General features: G+C 38.7%; 1 protein-coding gene across 5 annotated transcripts in view; it reads left to right on the top strand.

Annotated features, from left to right (window-relative positions):
- mast4 (microtubule associated serine/threonine kinase family member 4) overlaps window positions 1–17,395 on the top strand; it is a 101,809-nt gene that overhangs the window by 23,261 nt on the left and 61,153 nt on the right. For 4 of the 5 annotated variants that reach the window (XM_044095847.1, XM_044095845.1, XM_044095844.1 and 1 more), the window contains exon 3: window positions 4,185–4,318. In XM_044095847.1, the coding sequence (XP_043951782.1) occupies window positions 4,185–4,318 (134 nt within the window). Of the gene's footprint in view, window positions 1–4,184; window positions 4,319–17,000; window positions 17,097–17,395 lie in introns of those variants that run through there. The other variant, XM_044095850.1, reaches the window with a different exon arrangement.

Genomic DNA, 17,395 nt, shown 5'->3' with positions numbered 1-17,395 from the left:
TATTGTGTATACTTTTCTATCAGCCAACCAAAATCCTGCCATGCAAAAAAAAAAAAAGTAATATTAAAATAAAAAAACGGTGACTAGTGTCTTCTGCTAGTGTTGTCGTCCAGATCGATTCCATTATCAATATCACTTATTGATTCTCATTGATGGGAAATAATAATAAAAAATGCACTATGCACCTTAAAAAAATAAATAAAATTCCTCTGTAAAATTAGCATTTCAATGTAACCTTTTGCACAAACACAATTTTTGCACAGACCAAATTTTATGTTTGCCGTTTTAAATGGCCTTTTAGAAAACTGGAAAGTTACTAGAGGAAAAAAACAAACAAACCTTAAACTAGTAAGTGACTTGGTCATAGATTTGAAAAGTATAAAACTCCCCCGGGTTTGTACTTCTCGTATTAATATTATCCAATATTTCTCTCTGGCCTCCTTGCTGCTGAGCGGACTCCCGTCTGTCAGGAGCGTCAGGACTGTTAATGTCCTCATGGCTTTCTAGTGTGTTTGGTTTGTCATGCTCTGTTTGTGATGTCAAACTCGGTGAATGAGCCGAATGACTCCTCGGTGAGTTGGTGAGGGCGGCCGCACCACTAATAGGCTGTTCATCATGGTGGATTAGTGTGCAAGAAGGGAGCCGGCACTGACTGTGTGGACAGAAAGAAAATACAAAATCGACTGGCTGGGCTTTTGTTCTTGCATCTTTATTTTCTCCAAAGCAAGCAGAAGTTTAGCAAGGAATTGAAGTAAAACGGGGAAACTCCCCACCCAAGACTAGACAATAATCGTGAAAAAATCCAAAAGAAGATCTGTACCATTTGATGTCCAATAAATGTTAAAAACTGATTCTTTTTTTAAAAAAAAAGTACTTATTCAGTCTGTACTTAATCAGGAAAGTGATGATTAAGATCAAACATCTACGTTTGGTCTTGATGCACCAAGTCACAACAACCAGAATACACAAACATATTCAGCATTTTCTTTCAAATCAAAGTGGACAGTCGGATTAAAAACAACTGATCACAAGTTTAATTTTTCTTCTCGTTCCAAGATTTTGGTCTTAAAAATAAATTCTCCCTTAAGACTCAAACCAGTAAAGGTTTCCTTTGTTCAGTCTGCCTGCTTTGTTTGTGTACTGCAGTAAATTAGAGCACTGTGTAAAATGTGGCTTTAAAAGCCTGATTTCTGAGCTGTTTATAGAGAGCTTCACCTTGCTGATGAAAATTGTAACCTTTCAGTTACTAAAACCTGTGCAGCTTTGAATAAATGCATTAACCTTTAGTGGCTGGTCTACAAAAAGGCAGGATAAATAAACAAACCTGAATCCAGATAGTGGGCTTTAGTTGTGCAGATAAAGCATGATGAGTGTCTTTCCTTCTGATCATAGACTGTTTTTTATTTCTGTTGGGTATGTTTTTGACTTCTGAAGCCAATTTTCACATCCAGCAGACACAAAACTGAGGGCTAAGTGTAAATTAAAGAGCTGGATTATTCACTTATTCACCAGAAAGGTCGGCAAACATTAAGTAATTCTGACTGTGTGATGTCAAAGGAGGAAAACAACTGTTTATTTATTTATTTATTTTTTTTGTGCAAAAACCTAAACTGTGAGCTTTGTGACTTAATTTCCCTAAAGGTTGAAGGGTTACATCAGTGAAATGAGAACCACCCTTACTTGACTTGTTGCAAATGGCCGTATTGGAGACACATTTTAGATGGCTTTTTCCCAATATGAACTCAAAGTTGGGATCTGACATTCTCTTAAATGTCTATTTTGAAATCCAGCCTGACCCATATACCCGCAAGTGCTGATACACACCTTTCCAAGTGTTGAGTTATTTGTGACGGTTTCCTTTATGTCGGGATGTGAAGGCCCGTCGTGAGGGAAAACATTTGCCGGTAAGGAAGGGAAGGCCTCACTTTTCCCTTCCCATCCTGTCTGTTCACTCTTTAATTTTCCTGGATTTAAATCATTGCTCATAGAGAGACTGAAGAAGATGAGACAGAACAGACAATGATTCCAGAGTTATGTTTAAGTTCAGATTTGAGTGTTTTATGACTTGGCAACTTGATTTTTTTTTTCAGCCCCAAATCATATCTTGAAGCTTTAATGTCATGTCAATAATGGCAAATGTAAGCAAAAACAAAACTTTTTTTTTTTTTGCTTACATTTGCCATTATTGACATGACATTAAAGCTTCAAGATATGATTTTCTTGAAGCTATGAAGATATGATTTAAAAGAATAAGAATATGGGTTAAAAGAATATTTTATCCAATGAAAACTTCAAAATCCATGAACCTTCATATTGACAATTTATCTTTATTTTGCCTGTCAATTACTTGTCTTTTTACAGTTGCTTCCAGCTGATGTTTTATTCTAGTTTATTTTTATTTGATGTTATTTCTCTCTCTCTGAAAACACAACTTTTGCTGGTATCTGCATCCTACGTCAAAATTTGTAATTTGTATATATTCAAACAGTATATATTCTTGTCCCAAAAAAATCAGCAATAATGTTCCTATTGATGCACCTAAAGATGTATTTCTTGGACATTCCTCAGATAAGGAAAGTCAGCAGAACCCTATATTTGGTTTGGAAAGACAAGACAAGAAATGCCTACAAATCAATGTACACTTTTCTAAACTTTTCTATATCTAGTAAAGAAAAACTATTTCTACGGTAGCTATGTGAAATGGCTGCCTGAGGACTGGTTAGTCTTTAGGGTCGATGCACACAGACTAGAATAAAGAAGGTTTTAAGCTCTCAAAGATCACCGTTAAAGAAAAAAAAAAATGCTGGGAGACTCTGCTTCAGAATTTACTTTAAGGTTTTTTTCAGTGTTACAATTGATGCTGATTTTGTTTGAGTGCTGCAGACGAAGTTTAAGCTGAATTATTACCCCAAACCAGCAACCTTTTGGCCTTAACGAAGCATTAAAATATGCATTCGAATTTCAAATGCGCGGAACTTCTTTTTCCAAGTCCGACACGCACTCTTGTCTTGCAAATATTTTATCTGCAGACATTTGAAAATATTTCCTGAACGTTTCTGAGAAAGCTGTGGACTAAAAGTCCACCTGTAAATCAAGCCCTGCGTTCAGTAATTTAATAAATCTTGCCAGCAGGACAGTGAACTTCAAACACACCTTCTGCAGCTCATCATATCACCTGATAAAAATAGATACTTCCCTCAGGCTGAATGAACTGGAGATATCCTCTTGCAGTTTAGAGCACAGACTCCCTTCCTTTGTTTTGTTAGTTTCTCATTGGAGGAAAAACAAACTCCCCATCCCCAACAGCAGCTTGTTTTTTTTTTTTTCCCTGATAGTAGAATAAAACTAAAATGTTCAGATTGATAAAAAGTATTCATGGCGACTCAGTGATTCATCAAATTATGGTGTGATTTGTTTGCTGAGGTCATTTTCAGTTTGCCATCTTTTATCTTGGTGTACTGAAGCTCAGTGATAAGAGGAGGCTTTGATAATGGATGGGATTGACTAAACAGCTTCTACTGCCATCTAGCTGCAAGCCACAGAAATTGATTAAATGCTGCTTTTTAAAAAGTAACATTGAGTGAACAAATGTTTTTTTTTTATGCCTATTTTCCTTTTTGGACTAGGATATCTCTATTGTGGGATTATGTAGTTTAGGTTGTGAGCTCTTAATAAGCTTACCCTCCCCTGGCCTAATTTAACCGTTTTACTTCCTGTTTGCACAAAGTAAGAGGGTTTATCTAAACGTGCCTAACAGGAGCTGACAGCAGGGATTTTCTCATGTCGTAGGGCATCCTTTGACCTGTACTTGATAAAGGTTATTATGAAATGCGAAACTGTTGAAGGATTTCTGTCTCTTTCACTGCAGGTGGCATTTGAATAGACGAGGAAAGCTGAAACAGCTACAAAAGGTGCATTCAGGGTTTAAACTCTCATTGTAATTTAAGACTTGTGTGGTACGAGTAAACCGACACAGAACTAAAATGTTAATCCTGGTGAACTGCTTGCTCTTTGTAGAGGTTTTATTTTTGTGCATTTCATCTGGCGGTTTCTAAACTGAGGGTTACAGTACTTCTCCGAGAACCATAAGGTGTCAAAAAAATCGGGATCTCTACGCAGTTTTGCAATTGACAATAAACGACCCCGAATCATATTTTGCTGTGTTTTTTTTCTCTTCTTTGCAGGAAAGTACCTGTTGCTGCACCCCAGCCTTCAGCAGACACAGACGATGCTACAGTCATCATCTGAGACCTCTAATCTGGTCCGCATGCGATCCCTGAACCTTGGAAAGTCAGACCCTTCCCTTACCTCTAGCACAGTGAGTGATCACTATTTCTGCTCCTGGTCAGGTTTAATATCCTGCCATCCATCCATTTTCTATTCACCCTTGTCCCTAATGGGGTCAGGAGGGTTGCTGGTTCCTCTCCAGCTACGTTCTGGGCGAGAGGCGGGGTTCACCCTGGACAGGTCGCCAGTCTGTCACAGGGCAACACAGAGACATACAGGACACACAACCATTCACACACACTCACACCTAGTGAGAATTTAGAGACCAATTAACCTGACAGTCATGTTTTTGGACTGTGAGAGGAAGCCGGAGAACCCGGAGAGAACCCACCATGCACAGGGAGAACATGCAAACTCCATGCAGAAAGACCCCGGGCCGGGAATCGAACCCAGGACCTTCTTGCTGTAAGGCAACAGCTCTACCAACTGCGCCACTGTGCAGCTACATGGTTTCAAACCAAACTGTGCTTAATTTGAGCAGATTGTGATCTCACAAACCAGCAATTGTTTATATGGAACAATTATCAAAATCTATATTTCACCAAAGCTTCCACATAAATTGCTAGTAATTATAAAATTCATGCAGTCGAACAGAAAGACGCCTGTAACTTTTTTTTCTCACTGTTTGAGGTTAGATCGGACTAAACTCTTTCTGTTTTAGGTCCTTGGTTCAAATGTATAATATTTAGCCTACCCAAAAGGCGTTTGTACAGTCTACTTATGGGATAATAGGATATTTCACTATTTATTTGACAAAAGTTTTTAACAGAGTGATTTTACCCAATAAAAATAAGAAAATTATTTTAAGCCAGGCTCGGTGTACATAGTATAAAGTACAGTATGGTCTGTGCCTTCAATCCAGTATAATGGGAACAACCTCTGTGATCCAAATTTTATTTTTAGCTTTATTTATTGCTTCTGACCTGTGGCGTAATGGCCGGAAATGCTACGTTTAGTTCATGGCTTTCTCATTAACCGGACTGGTTCAAAATGTGAATTCAAGTTTATTTGCTTTTCACATTTCAGCAGCAAGGCAGTTCAAAGTGCTTCACATGAAGACAAAAAAAAGTAACATTATAGTAGCGAAATACAGACCAAAGTAATAAAAAGTTGTAATCCAGGCTAGAATTGATCTACATTTCCCTTATTAATCAAAGCCAACAAATGGATTTTTAGCCTTCATGTAAAGGAACTTCTCAGAAGTGCAGCATAAAAACTGAGTTCTGTTTCTCCATGTTTGGTTGTGGTTCTGTGGTTCTGGGGACTTAGGGTAGACCAGAACCAGCAGACCAGAGAGGTCTGGAAGGTTGATGCAACAACAGCAGATCTTTAATTTATTTTGGTGCTAAAACGTTTAGTTCAGTGCTAAACATTTTAAACTGTATTCTCTGAGATACAGGGAGCCAGTTTAAGGACTTTAAAACTGGGGTGACGTGCTTTATCTCCCCGGTTTTAGTGAGAACGTGAGCAGCAGCGTTCTGGATCGGCTGCATGCTGCTGAACTATTTTCAAACTAGCAATATGAAGGCGAAATGTCTAGAAATCTAAAAGAACATACTGAAGAAGTCCTTTGGACATATTACTTCATCCTTCCTTTAACCACAGGACAAAAATGACCTTCATTGTATTGGTGGTCTGCTCTCTCATCCCACAGCGGCGCACAGTGTGCTGTCGTGATCTTATTGTCTGAGGAGTGAGATGCAATCAAATTCAGAAGCCAGCCTGATGACGTTAGGCTGAGAGTCATTCCCGTGTTTGTGCTCTATATCACTTTGAGAAAAGGTTAATTCAATAAAGCATGTGAAGCTCATGTCTGTGTGTCCACACGTATGTTTGAGGGCACTTTTAGAAGAACTGTGGGCATGACACCCAGACTCTTCGATGTAAGCATGAGAAAAGCCACTGTGACCTGAACTGTAAGGAACATATTTGTTTTATTTGCAGAATTCATAAAAAAAACTTTATAGCTAGATGTTTGCACAAACAAAATATTCATATGTATAGGTCACATTTGATCAGGTTTATCAGAATTAAAAAGTGAGGTTCAGTGTGTGTAAAATATTTCTGTACACATGGGGGCGGTGGTGCTTTTTCCCTTAATCCTCAAGTAGTTGAGCTCCCTTTCTTGTACAAGGCACAATATAAAGCCCCCTTGGTTATTTTGGCCCTGCTGTGTGAGTGATCACATCATTCTCTGTAACGTAATTGTCCTGCGGCTCATGCATTGATTTAATTTGGGTTTTGCAGCTCGACAACCTGAGAGAATCCCTAACATCATTGACTTTGCCAGAATTGTGAGATTTGTTTTATTGTGTTTCTTGACTGATCCTCTTAGATGATGATTAATCTGACAACGGCCACAGGAAGGTCGCAGCTCACCAGATAAGGACAGCTCAGCAGGAGAGATATGAGAGCCCGTGGCCAAATGCATTCTGCCTTCTCTTGCCAAGGCGAGGCTGAAACGTGATTGAAAAGTGTATTGTTTTTTTTTTTGTTGTTGTTGTTTTTCTTTTTCCCAAAGGTTCCCGCATGAATCAGTCGGCAATGGTTGGTTGTTGCATTTGTTCTAAGTCATTTTAATGTTGGTAATTAAGTAAAAGCTGTAAAAATGGAAGCGGCTAAATGTAGGAACGTTCATCCTCTGTTTGATTCTGGTAAGAGGATTGTTGTTGTACATGTTCTGTAGCCTGACTGTACTTTAGAGCTTATTTGGGTCTTTACAGACTTTGTTGACACCTTGCATTAATGTGCATTTTGGGTGATGTAATTGCACATATTTTACCCATATAAACTCACACCTCACATTGTTCTTGATAAGCTTATATACTGTTTTACAGAGCTGAAATGGCACACAATTATTATTTTGTATTGGACCTAAATTTAAAGTGTAAGAAAATGCACAAGATTTAAAAATTTTGTTTTGAGTTTTCTTTTGTTGAAAACATAATGGAGCACAAACTGCGAGAACCTCTCAAATAGCTCACCTCCAAAACAACTCGGTTTTTCCTTGCTAATACAAATTTGAGTTGTTGTAAGAAATTCTAGTTTCCATTGTAGCTTTAGCTGTGTTTTTAGAGTAGCTGCTCTGTTGCCCCAGTCAGAAGTCTTTTGTGGCCTCCAACAGGTTTTCTTCCACAGTTATTCTGTGCAGTACATGACTTTCTTCCTGCATATTCCCAAAAATCAAATCAAATCAAATCAAACTTTATTTGTCTAGCACATTTCAGCAGCAAGGCATTTCAAAGTGCTTTACATCAAATCAAACTCAAAAATACAATGAAACATAGAATCAACAATAAAAACACAACATCAAGTCAGATTCCGTCATTAAATTTGCAATTGATTACATTTCAAATACAACTCTAAACAAGTGGGTTTTTAGTTGAGATTTAAAGGAAGTCAGTGTTTCAGCTGTTTTACAGTTTTCTAGAAGTTTGTTCCATATTTTTGGTGCATAGATGCTGAATGCTGCTTCTCCTTGTTTGGTTCTGGGGATGCAGAGCAGAACCAAAACCAGAAGACCTAAGAGGTCTGGAAGGTTGATACAACAGCAGCAAATCTTTAATGTATTGTGGTGCTAAACCATTCAGTGATTTATAAACTAACAACAGTATTTTAAAGTCTATTCTTTGAGCTACAGGGAGCCAGTGGAGAGACTTTAAAACTGGTGTTATGTGCTCTATCTTCCTGGTTTTAGTTAGAACACAAGCAGCAGCATTCTGGATCAGCTGCAGCTGTTTGATTGATTTGTTGGACAGACCTGTGAAGACGCTGTTACAGTAATCAATGTGACTGAAGATAAACGCATGGATGAGTTTCTGTAGATCTGGCTGAGACATTAGTCCTTTAATCCTGGAAATGTTCTTCAGGTGATAGAAGGCCGTCTTTGTAACTGTCTTTATGTGGCTCTGAATGTTCAGGTCAGAGTCCATCACTACTCCCAGGTTTTGGGCCTGATCGCTGATTTTTAGTTGTAATAACTGAAGCTGTGCACTGACTCTAGATCGTTCCTCTTTAGGTCCAAACATAATAACTTCAGTTCTGTTTCTGTTCAGCTGGAGAAAGTTTTGGCGCATCCACACATTTATCTGTTCTAAGGCCAAGTTTGTAGAGTGCACTACATATAGTCAACAAATTCTTTCAACCTGAGCTGTAGACCTCTGCAGCTCCTCAAAAGTTACATTTATCCTCTTTGGTGTCTCATTGATGAATTATTTTTCAGATGGGTTGAACATGTGAAAACATTTAAAGCTTACAATCTTCTTTTATTTTGTAAGCCTGCTTTAGACTCCTATACATATTTTCGCCTGCCTTTGAAAATCATTTATTGTTTGTCCAGTTACGCGCTACTTTGAGGTGGTCTATTTTCCACTACTTTCCACCAAGCTTATGAAAGACGAGTAAAACAAAAGCCACAGATGCTTCAGCGTCTTAATAGCAAACGTTTGCTGTTCCTTTCCTTTTTCTTAGAGTTTTGATCATCAGTTTGAAAATGAGCTTTTCTGTTTTGGGAGGAGATGGGTTTTCTGAAAACGTATCGCAACACAATCATTAACAGGGGCCCTAATTAAGCCGAGATGATGCCTGTGAATTACACTGACGCAACAGCATCTGTCACACTGATAGTTATGAGACTCGGAAGCTCAGCAATCTAGTGACTGAAAATGATTGAGTGGAGGGGCTGCCAGCACCAGGCTGTATTACAGCATGAGACTGCCAAGTCAAACAATGCTTACAGCATATTCAGAAATAGAGCTGCTCAATATATTGCACTGCAATTGTTTCAGTGTTTTCAATAAAGCAGTCGCAAAAGAACTGCTTGGACACGTAATTTGTTGGTTATGTGTGTTTCCGCTCCCATGCTATAAACCCTGCAACTAATTCAGATCTCTGTGGCTCTACAGCTCCTAAATTTCAATCTTAAGATCTTCATCACAATTTTCAGCAATATTGTTGGAGTGAAATATTTTACTAATGAATCCCTCTTCAAAAATTCCTTGTAAATCCCGGTCCTAAGAGATTTATCATACCTAGACTTTAGATTTTGGGGAGTTTTGTTTAGGTTATAATGGACCACCCTGATTTATTTATTTATTTGAAAGCCAATAATTATTTTTCTAAACTTTTTATTATTATTATTATTATTATTATTATTATTATTATTATTGAATATTTTGAGAATAATACATTTAAACCACACCAGGAATCTTTTCCTTTTTTTTAGAAAAAAATTGTCTTTGAATTGCTAAGACACACACAGCCTAAAAGTTTCTTTGAATATGTCCTTTAAAGTTTTAAAGTCTCTCAAGTAGATTTCCTTTTTTTTTTTCTCCTTGTACGCCTCATTGAAAGACGAACAGAAACCATTTTCACTTTGGCTGATGATTCATTTCCATTCTTATTATTGCAGCTAAAAATGAAATTGCCTTTTCCTCAGTAGAAACATCAGTTTTGGCCTTACATCGGGCAATTAACTAGTTGAGGCCCTTAAATCATCAAAGAAAAATGCTGTACAAAGGGAATTTTTTTCTTATTAGTTTTATTTGGCTGCCCTTTAAAAAGGTTCCTGTGAAAGTGTGACAGGCCTAGCCTGGAGGGAAATAGTGGGTGACACGAGCTGACTTCCTGTTAGACCTCAGGGGGAGTAAGGGACATGGTGGGATCACATCATTAAAATACTTGCAGTCAAACCTCAAATGGAGGCTCATGATTTTAAAACAGATGGTTGTTACATCCAACCATCTAAAAATAGGAGGTAGAAACATGGAATATGCAAAAAGTACCAAATCAGGCACTAAGAATATAAACAAAATGGTGAAACTTGGATCTGAATGCGTTTTTCTCCCCTATTTCTAATACCGTTTCAGCTTTCTCCTCTGCCTGCGTTGCTCTGTCCCGTTGCCTGCCGTTATTGTCTTTTCACCTCCTCTGTGCTCTCCCTTCATGCCCCTGGGTGTTCATTGCTCTGTCACAGGCATGGCACCGGCCTCTTGACCGTGATGCTCTCTGGCAGAAAATCAATAATTCACTCCTGGCATGATATGGAGATAAGATTGTCATAATCCTGATGTTGTGCCTTCGTGGACTCTCATTTTCCCTGGTAATTGCCACTCTGTGATGTCCTCTGCTGATATCAAGATGGTCACAGAAATTTGTTGAAAAGACAAAAAATAAAAATACCTTCACTTTACACAGGCAAACACAAGATATGCCATAAGCAAGTGTTAAGAAAATAAAACTAGTGGATGAAGATATTTTCTAGAGGTGTGTAAACTATCTGATGGCGTATTGCAGCTTAAAGATTGATCTGCTTGTTTTTATTCAGCGGTTTTGGGCTTACAGTGGAGTGCTGGACAATTTTTGTACTTTGCTTTACTTTGATTGATAATCAAACACAGATTAATTTATTTTGGAGGACAAGATGTCCAGTTAGTAACTGGAAGCTGCTGTAACAAGCTCCAGAAATGAAGTGGAAGTCTTTTAGCACCAAAGTATATTACATAAATGTATTTACATACGAGACTCGTTTTAAAGGAAGGAAACAGTAGCTCCAGAGTTTCCCTGGCTTGTTGGCCTGAGTTGGCTAATGAGCGCCGTTCAGTCGACCAGAATGGTGGAAAAAGCATTTTACAGACCTCCGGGCGTTTTGATCGTTTCTGTTCCCGTTTGTTGATCTGAATGAGGGGAGAAAAAAAATCCCACATTTTAATATTCCATTTTCTAAAAGTTGGATCCATCCAGTCCTCTGTCAGTCTGTCTATTCGTCCATCATCCACCTGTTGGACAATCAATTGTTCTCTTTTTCCGTTTGCCTGTTCATCCATCAAATCATTTACCGTCTGTCAGCATAACCCATTGGTTTGAATTATTCATCTGCTAGTCTGTCCATCTCTGATTTTTCTGTTTGTCTTTTTCACCTATACAGTAGTTCACCTTTCACCTTCTCTCTCTATCCCACCACTCATACAGTCCAGAGTTTAGATCGGATCTAAAAAGTCCAATCCACCCCGAGCCTGATCCAGGCCTGAGCTCTAAGTGAACTCAACATATTATACTGTTTTTAGGTGAATTGGTCAACTGGTGTAATTTCTCCCGTTTTTAGCTTTTGTTTAGAATCTTCCAGCTCCATTTTGTCGCTTGTTGTAGCCGCAGGGTGAGTCAAGTGCAAATCTGAGATGTGCGATTGATGGGAGCGGAGCAGGCGCTTGTTACAGCCTAATGAACTCCTGAACTTTAATTTACTTCTTCCCTCACAAGGCTAAACTACCTCCTCCTCTATTTGGACTATAAGATGTAAATTAACACAACTTTATAAGCCTGACTAGAGTGCGACTTCTTTAAAGACAGTGGAAAGATTTTAATCTTTCACTGATTTTTCTTCTTTTATTTATTTATTTTTTTTTAAGGCCGGTCATAGCTTTAAACTAATGTTTATATCTTCTTTTGCTAGTATCACATTAACTGAGCAGAGCCTATGTTGTTAATTTCTCTTTATTTATGCTGGTCATTATGCCCTCACATTCATCCTCATGAAAGCCATAAAGTAGATGAGGGACAAAGAAAGCGTAGGAAATATAAAATGAATGACTTTTCAAAACAAAACACATCGTCTGAGCATCTACTTTGTCGCTGCACGGAGTTTTATTTAGTTAGAGATTTTTAAGTTATGACAAACATTGTGAAAAGACATTCCTGTTTATCACATTAAGACAGGGGTGTCAAAGTCAAATGGACGGAGGGCCAAATAATTTAGCTAGCCGAGGGTTTGTATTTTCCAATGTTCATTGAGATTTTTTAAATGATGTTTGGTCTTCCCAGCGGACCGCCCAAGCCTTCGTAAATTTACCTGTAAACATTTGCGTGGGATGTAAAGAACGGGGGAGATGTGTAGTGAAGCTGACACCCCACCCATCTGCTCTGTTTGAGATATCATTTTGTCTCTTGTGCTAGCAAATGTGGCTGTGGATTTGCAGTGTGGCGCTCCTTTAAAGCGAGGATCGAACGGGGGGAGAACACGCATTTTTTCAGACTGATGAAGACCTAAGTTGTCAAATTAATGCAAACATTTCAGTTCTACAGGGGTTTATTTAAATTGACAATCTTCGATGAGGACCCGGGCACCTTGACTCTGACATATGTGCATTAAGAGATTGTAATTCTTTCATCTGCTCTGCTTTCTTTCCCTATCCACAGGGGTTGGTGCAGGGTTTATCCATGTTTGGAAATTGATGTCATACTTCCCCAAAACATGAACATGGCGGGGGTTTTTTTACCTGTAAACATTTATGGATGTAAATTGAAACCGCCCTTAAGATGAAGTAGTTTCCTCCTCTGTGCCATCTTACATCTGAGATATCATTTTGTCTCTTGTGCTATTCAAATGTGGCAGCGTTCTTTGCAGTGTGGCCGCTCCTTTAAAGCGATGCGCATGAATAACGAGAGAACACGCTGGATTTCCCAAGTGGACTGATGAAGACCTAAGTTGTCAAATTAATGCAAACATTTACAGTTGCTACACCGGTTTATTTAAATTGAAAATAGAGAGGACCCACGAGCACCACATTGCAGCTATTGGTTGCTCTCGGTTACAATATTTTTGCTTGTTGTCAAGGTAGAAAGATTGGCCCTATCCACAGGGGAGGTTGGCCCTGCAGGGTTTATCATGCCTTGATTTTCTTCTTTGGCTTCTGGCTGATACAGTTTTTACTGCTTTGTACGGAGGGAATTGACTCTTTCTTCCCTTAACGTTTCCCTCGCAGGTTGTTCCTCCTCCTCTGCCGTTCTTACATCTGCAGGTCACCTTTTGGTCTGATAAGCTCAATCAAAGCAGAGGCTGCAGGTCACTCAATCAGCACTCTCTGCATGCTTTCAGTGCCAGCTTTGACTTTACCTTTTTTTCTCTCTCTCTCCAAACACTGTTGAAACAACCTGAGCTGCTCAATTGGCAGGAGAACAGGAGACCTAGACGTTTCCCTGAGGTTTCCCTTGTGCCCTGTTGCAGCTCAGATGGCTAGCCGTCACGCTGGCCCAGAAACTCAAAGCAATTTTACTTTGTCAAAACTCTTTCTGTTTTTTTTTTTTTTTAGTTTTTGTAATTTTGTGGAAAATGTTGCAGGTATTTTTTGTCAGAGACATGACACCAATGCACAGATTCTGCTCTGGAAGAGTGGATATGATGTGCTGACCGGTGATGATCAGAGATCATTGGCTACTTATTAATTGTCCATAAAAATCTGATCTCATCATCTGTAGCTTCATGTTAATGACCAAGCCTCTCAAAGTAAAATCTGTGATAAATGACCATTGGTCATTTCAGAGCAGAATAACTTACCTCTCACATTTTTTTCCGACTCGGAAGCTCTTCAGAATAAAAGTTATCACTTTATTATACAATTCAATCTATACATCTGTCTTAGTGATCAACTATTTGTAGTTTTCATTTAACATTATTACATGTGCATTAATTTAATTATTAATCATTTTTACATTACTAATGCTCTACATAATTAGCTGTCGATGAGGTTTTTTTTATGATGAATTAGAATATTATTGAAAAGCCCATTTCTTTTAGAAACTATCACCAAGTGAAACACATTTTATGGACTAAGTACACATGAGAATTAGAAATCTTCACTTACAACTAAACAAAACATATTTTTAATTAGAATATTACATCAGACCAAGGTAAATAAAAAACAAACAATAAAACAACCTTTTTATTAAAAAACAATGTGGGTTTTACTGGAAAGTATGTTCAGTACCTACTTGTGGGTTATTTTCAAAAAGTACTATTAATTGTTATGACAACAAGACTCCTCGGGATGTATTTTTTAATTTACTGAATATGACTGCAGGTGTTCTGGGTTGGATAATTGCTCAGTGATCATCTGTTTAGTTTGGTAGAAAAGATAAAAAGAGGATTTGAATTTGAAGTGTTTCTGATGAACGTTCAGCGAATTGGGGAGAAAAAAGGTTTGTGAACATCTGTGCAGTAGTTATGTGGTAAATGAACAGCAGTAATTATTATTACTAAACGAGTAACTGTCTTAATATCAATGACATATTCATTGATATTGTTATAGATTATCATGGTAGAGAATCGTGCTTGTTTGGAGTTTAAAAAGAAAAGACCCTTCCTCTTGTCTTTCTGTAGCTAATAATCCTTATTTTGAGCCCAACGTGGATTTTTTCTAATTGTTCCTTCAAGCAGCCAGTGAGTTGAACAGAGCTGTAGCTCATGACTTGCCTGTTGAACATAACAGGATTTTTTTTGTTCCCCTCAGGTAATCTGGAAGGCATTGTTACAGCTGAAAAAGTTGACTACTGTAATCCTCGTCTCTGTGGCCTTCAGGGGTTTATTCAAAAAAACGGACCTCTGCTCTCCTATTAGCGCAGCGGCACAAATGGCCGTCACTCCATCTGCAAAGACACTCCTCCAGCTTCCTGTCGAACACGACTGGAAATGAGAAAAGTTGATGTGGTGGTCACCTGCCAGACAACACGGCACACCGGTTCTGGCGGCTGCTGTTCTCGCTAGAGGGGAAATCATTGGAGGTTGGTCGGCGAAAGGAAGGGGGCCCACTTAATATTCACAGAGCAGGAGCACGGTGAATGGAAATGAGTGAGAGGCTGGGGGTAGAGGAGGGGAGTGAAGGAGGAGGTTGGGGCAATGAAAACAGAGACTGAGACAGAATGTGAAATTGCAGGATAGGACTGGCACCAGTGCACAGTGAAGCAACTTATTTTACAAGTGCTAATAACCCAGGATGGTGTGGAGACGCAGATTTACTGGGAAGGTCTGTGGCTCCTGAAAACTCAGCCTTGTGGATCTGCAGCAGGGCATGAAATTGTTGGGAATTGACACTGGATATGCGGTTATCTATGTGTATATAACAGGTTATGCTGGTTGAATCCATTATGGCAATGCCTCCGGGTTGGGTGATTTGGAGTACTGGATGCATGTCCTGTGTACAGACTTATTAGATAAAGTTGAATGACTTTATAGTTTTGACGATTCGTTTTATTATTATTATTATTATTATAGAATCTTTCATTCTAAGATATAATTAAATCTAAATAACTCCAACAAAAGTGAAACTTTGCCCGTTTCTGGTGAATATATGTGAACAATTATTGGGCAACTGTTACTGTGCAGATCGATTATGTTGGTAAGTGAACAAATATGTTTCCATGACACTTGTTTTAAATAATTTCTTGAAGTAAAATAACTCAATTTGCAATTTGATCATTTATTTCACTTATGGAGTCTGTCGGTTCCTTCATAAATCCCTGATAACAGTTTTTAAAAATCTGACTTTAGATTATTGTTTTTTGCTCTTGAATGTACTTTTCAGTGGTTGGTGGGTTTCTGCTTTTCTCACTGTAACCATGCACTTACCATGTTGCACTTCTTGGTACTCCAGGTGGGCTGCAGTTCTCAGATACAACAGCACTGAGAAATAATAGATCTTTTTTTCCCTCAACAGCTTTCTGCAACTATTTCTGACAAATGGAATGATGGTTCCAGTTTCACTCCTCAATTTCTTAGTTGTTTTAAAAACGCTGCATTTGAGTTTTTACAATTTTACGTTCTAGTCAGGTAAATCTTTTACCCTTGCGTTGCTGTAAGGCATTCGTGTCTTTGAGCCACACCAACCCCCATTAGACATTCAGCAGCCAGTTTAAGTATTCCTGATGTGTACCTGGTTGAGTCTTTTTGCCTTCAGAAATTTCTTGATTCTTCCTTCTCTTAGATGCAAAGCAGGATGGATCCAGGCTTTAAAATAGTTTATTCTGAATATTGAATCTGAAATTAACAATTAGCAATCTTTTCAAAAGCTCTTGATCTTGGTGGAGGAACGACCTAACGTTACAAGAAAACAAAATATTTATCAAGTTCTTGGTAGGCTCTCCTGGAAGGTTTTCTCAGAACTCTCCACTGCAGCTTTAAATCTCGTCCCTGTTTGGTTCTCGTCAACTGAACATGTATGCCTGATAAAGTCACTGCGTCAATCCAATGAGCTGTCAAATCTGCACACCTGGAAATTAGAAAATCTGAACAAAATTAAAGGTGGACAGATTACTTTTCAAACAAGGTTTAGAGTTTTATTTTTAGAGTTTTTACTCAGTTCGCTTAAAAGTTAAAGTTTAATATTTGTTCTCTGCATGTTACCCTTGATGAAAGTGTTGTTCATGCCTTCTCTAATAGATTTTTGCACTTTATTTTATTGTATTTCAATCCAATTATATTTTAAAATATTTCAGTTGTGACTGTTGAAAATTAAAGATTACTGACAGAGCCATAAGAAAATATTGCTTTATTTATCTGGAGCAGAAACAATGCTGGGGAAGGATATCTTTTCTTTGTCATGGTCATTAGGGGCGACTAAAAAAGCGTGGCTGGTGACAGAAATGAGTCTTGGGGCTTCCCCCTCCACCACTGCACCTCCTATTCATCCCCTTCCTCTAGCCATGCTAAATTAGAACTGCCTGTCTTCTGCGTTTCTCTCTCTCTCTGCATCTCTCTTCCTCTCTTCCTGTCTGTCCTCTTTCATTCTTGAAGTTACAGAGGAGAGGAACAAGAGGAGGTGTCAGCTGACTGAGCCGCTCCAATCAGATAACTTCAGACGGAGGTGTTTAGCAGCTGCTAAAATCAGATTTTGCCTGAGGAAGGGGAGGAGAGGAGACGGGAGAGAGCAGTAGGTTGGAGCGAGGCAGCGCGGCTTGGTTATGCACCGGTAGGGAAGCATGTTGAGTCGAGGATCCGGGCCATGGACGAGTCGAGCATTCTGAGGAGGCGAGGGCTACAGGTAGGACGTAAAACAGCTGTATGCATGTTGATCCTCAGCGGCTTGTCCTTTCATCGCGGCACAGTTCGGACTTTCCCCCGGTATCAACACTCCACAGTTGCAGCACCGCATGTGTCCTGCTTGTTCTTTATTGACTTTTTATGATAATTGAGTGCAGAGTGAGGCTTTTGCCCTTCTGTCTGTAATCTTGATGAAGATGTGAGCTGAGTTTAAGGCAGCTCTCAGAGAGAGAGAGAGACAAACAACAACTAAATTATTGCCGCTATCAATCTACAAAACAAATTACATAAATGAAAGTG

The sequence above is a fragment of the Gambusia affinis genome, linkage group LG17 (assembly GCF_019740435.1).
Source record: "Gambusia affinis linkage group LG17, SWU_Gaff_1.0, whole genome shotgun sequence".
In the NCBI taxonomy this organism is placed as follows: Eukaryota; Metazoa; Chordata; class Actinopteri; order Cyprinodontiformes; family Poeciliidae; genus Gambusia; species Gambusia affinis.
The sequence above is the reverse complement of the archived record's forward strand: the minus strand, read 5'-3'. Positions and strand labels throughout refer to the sequence as shown.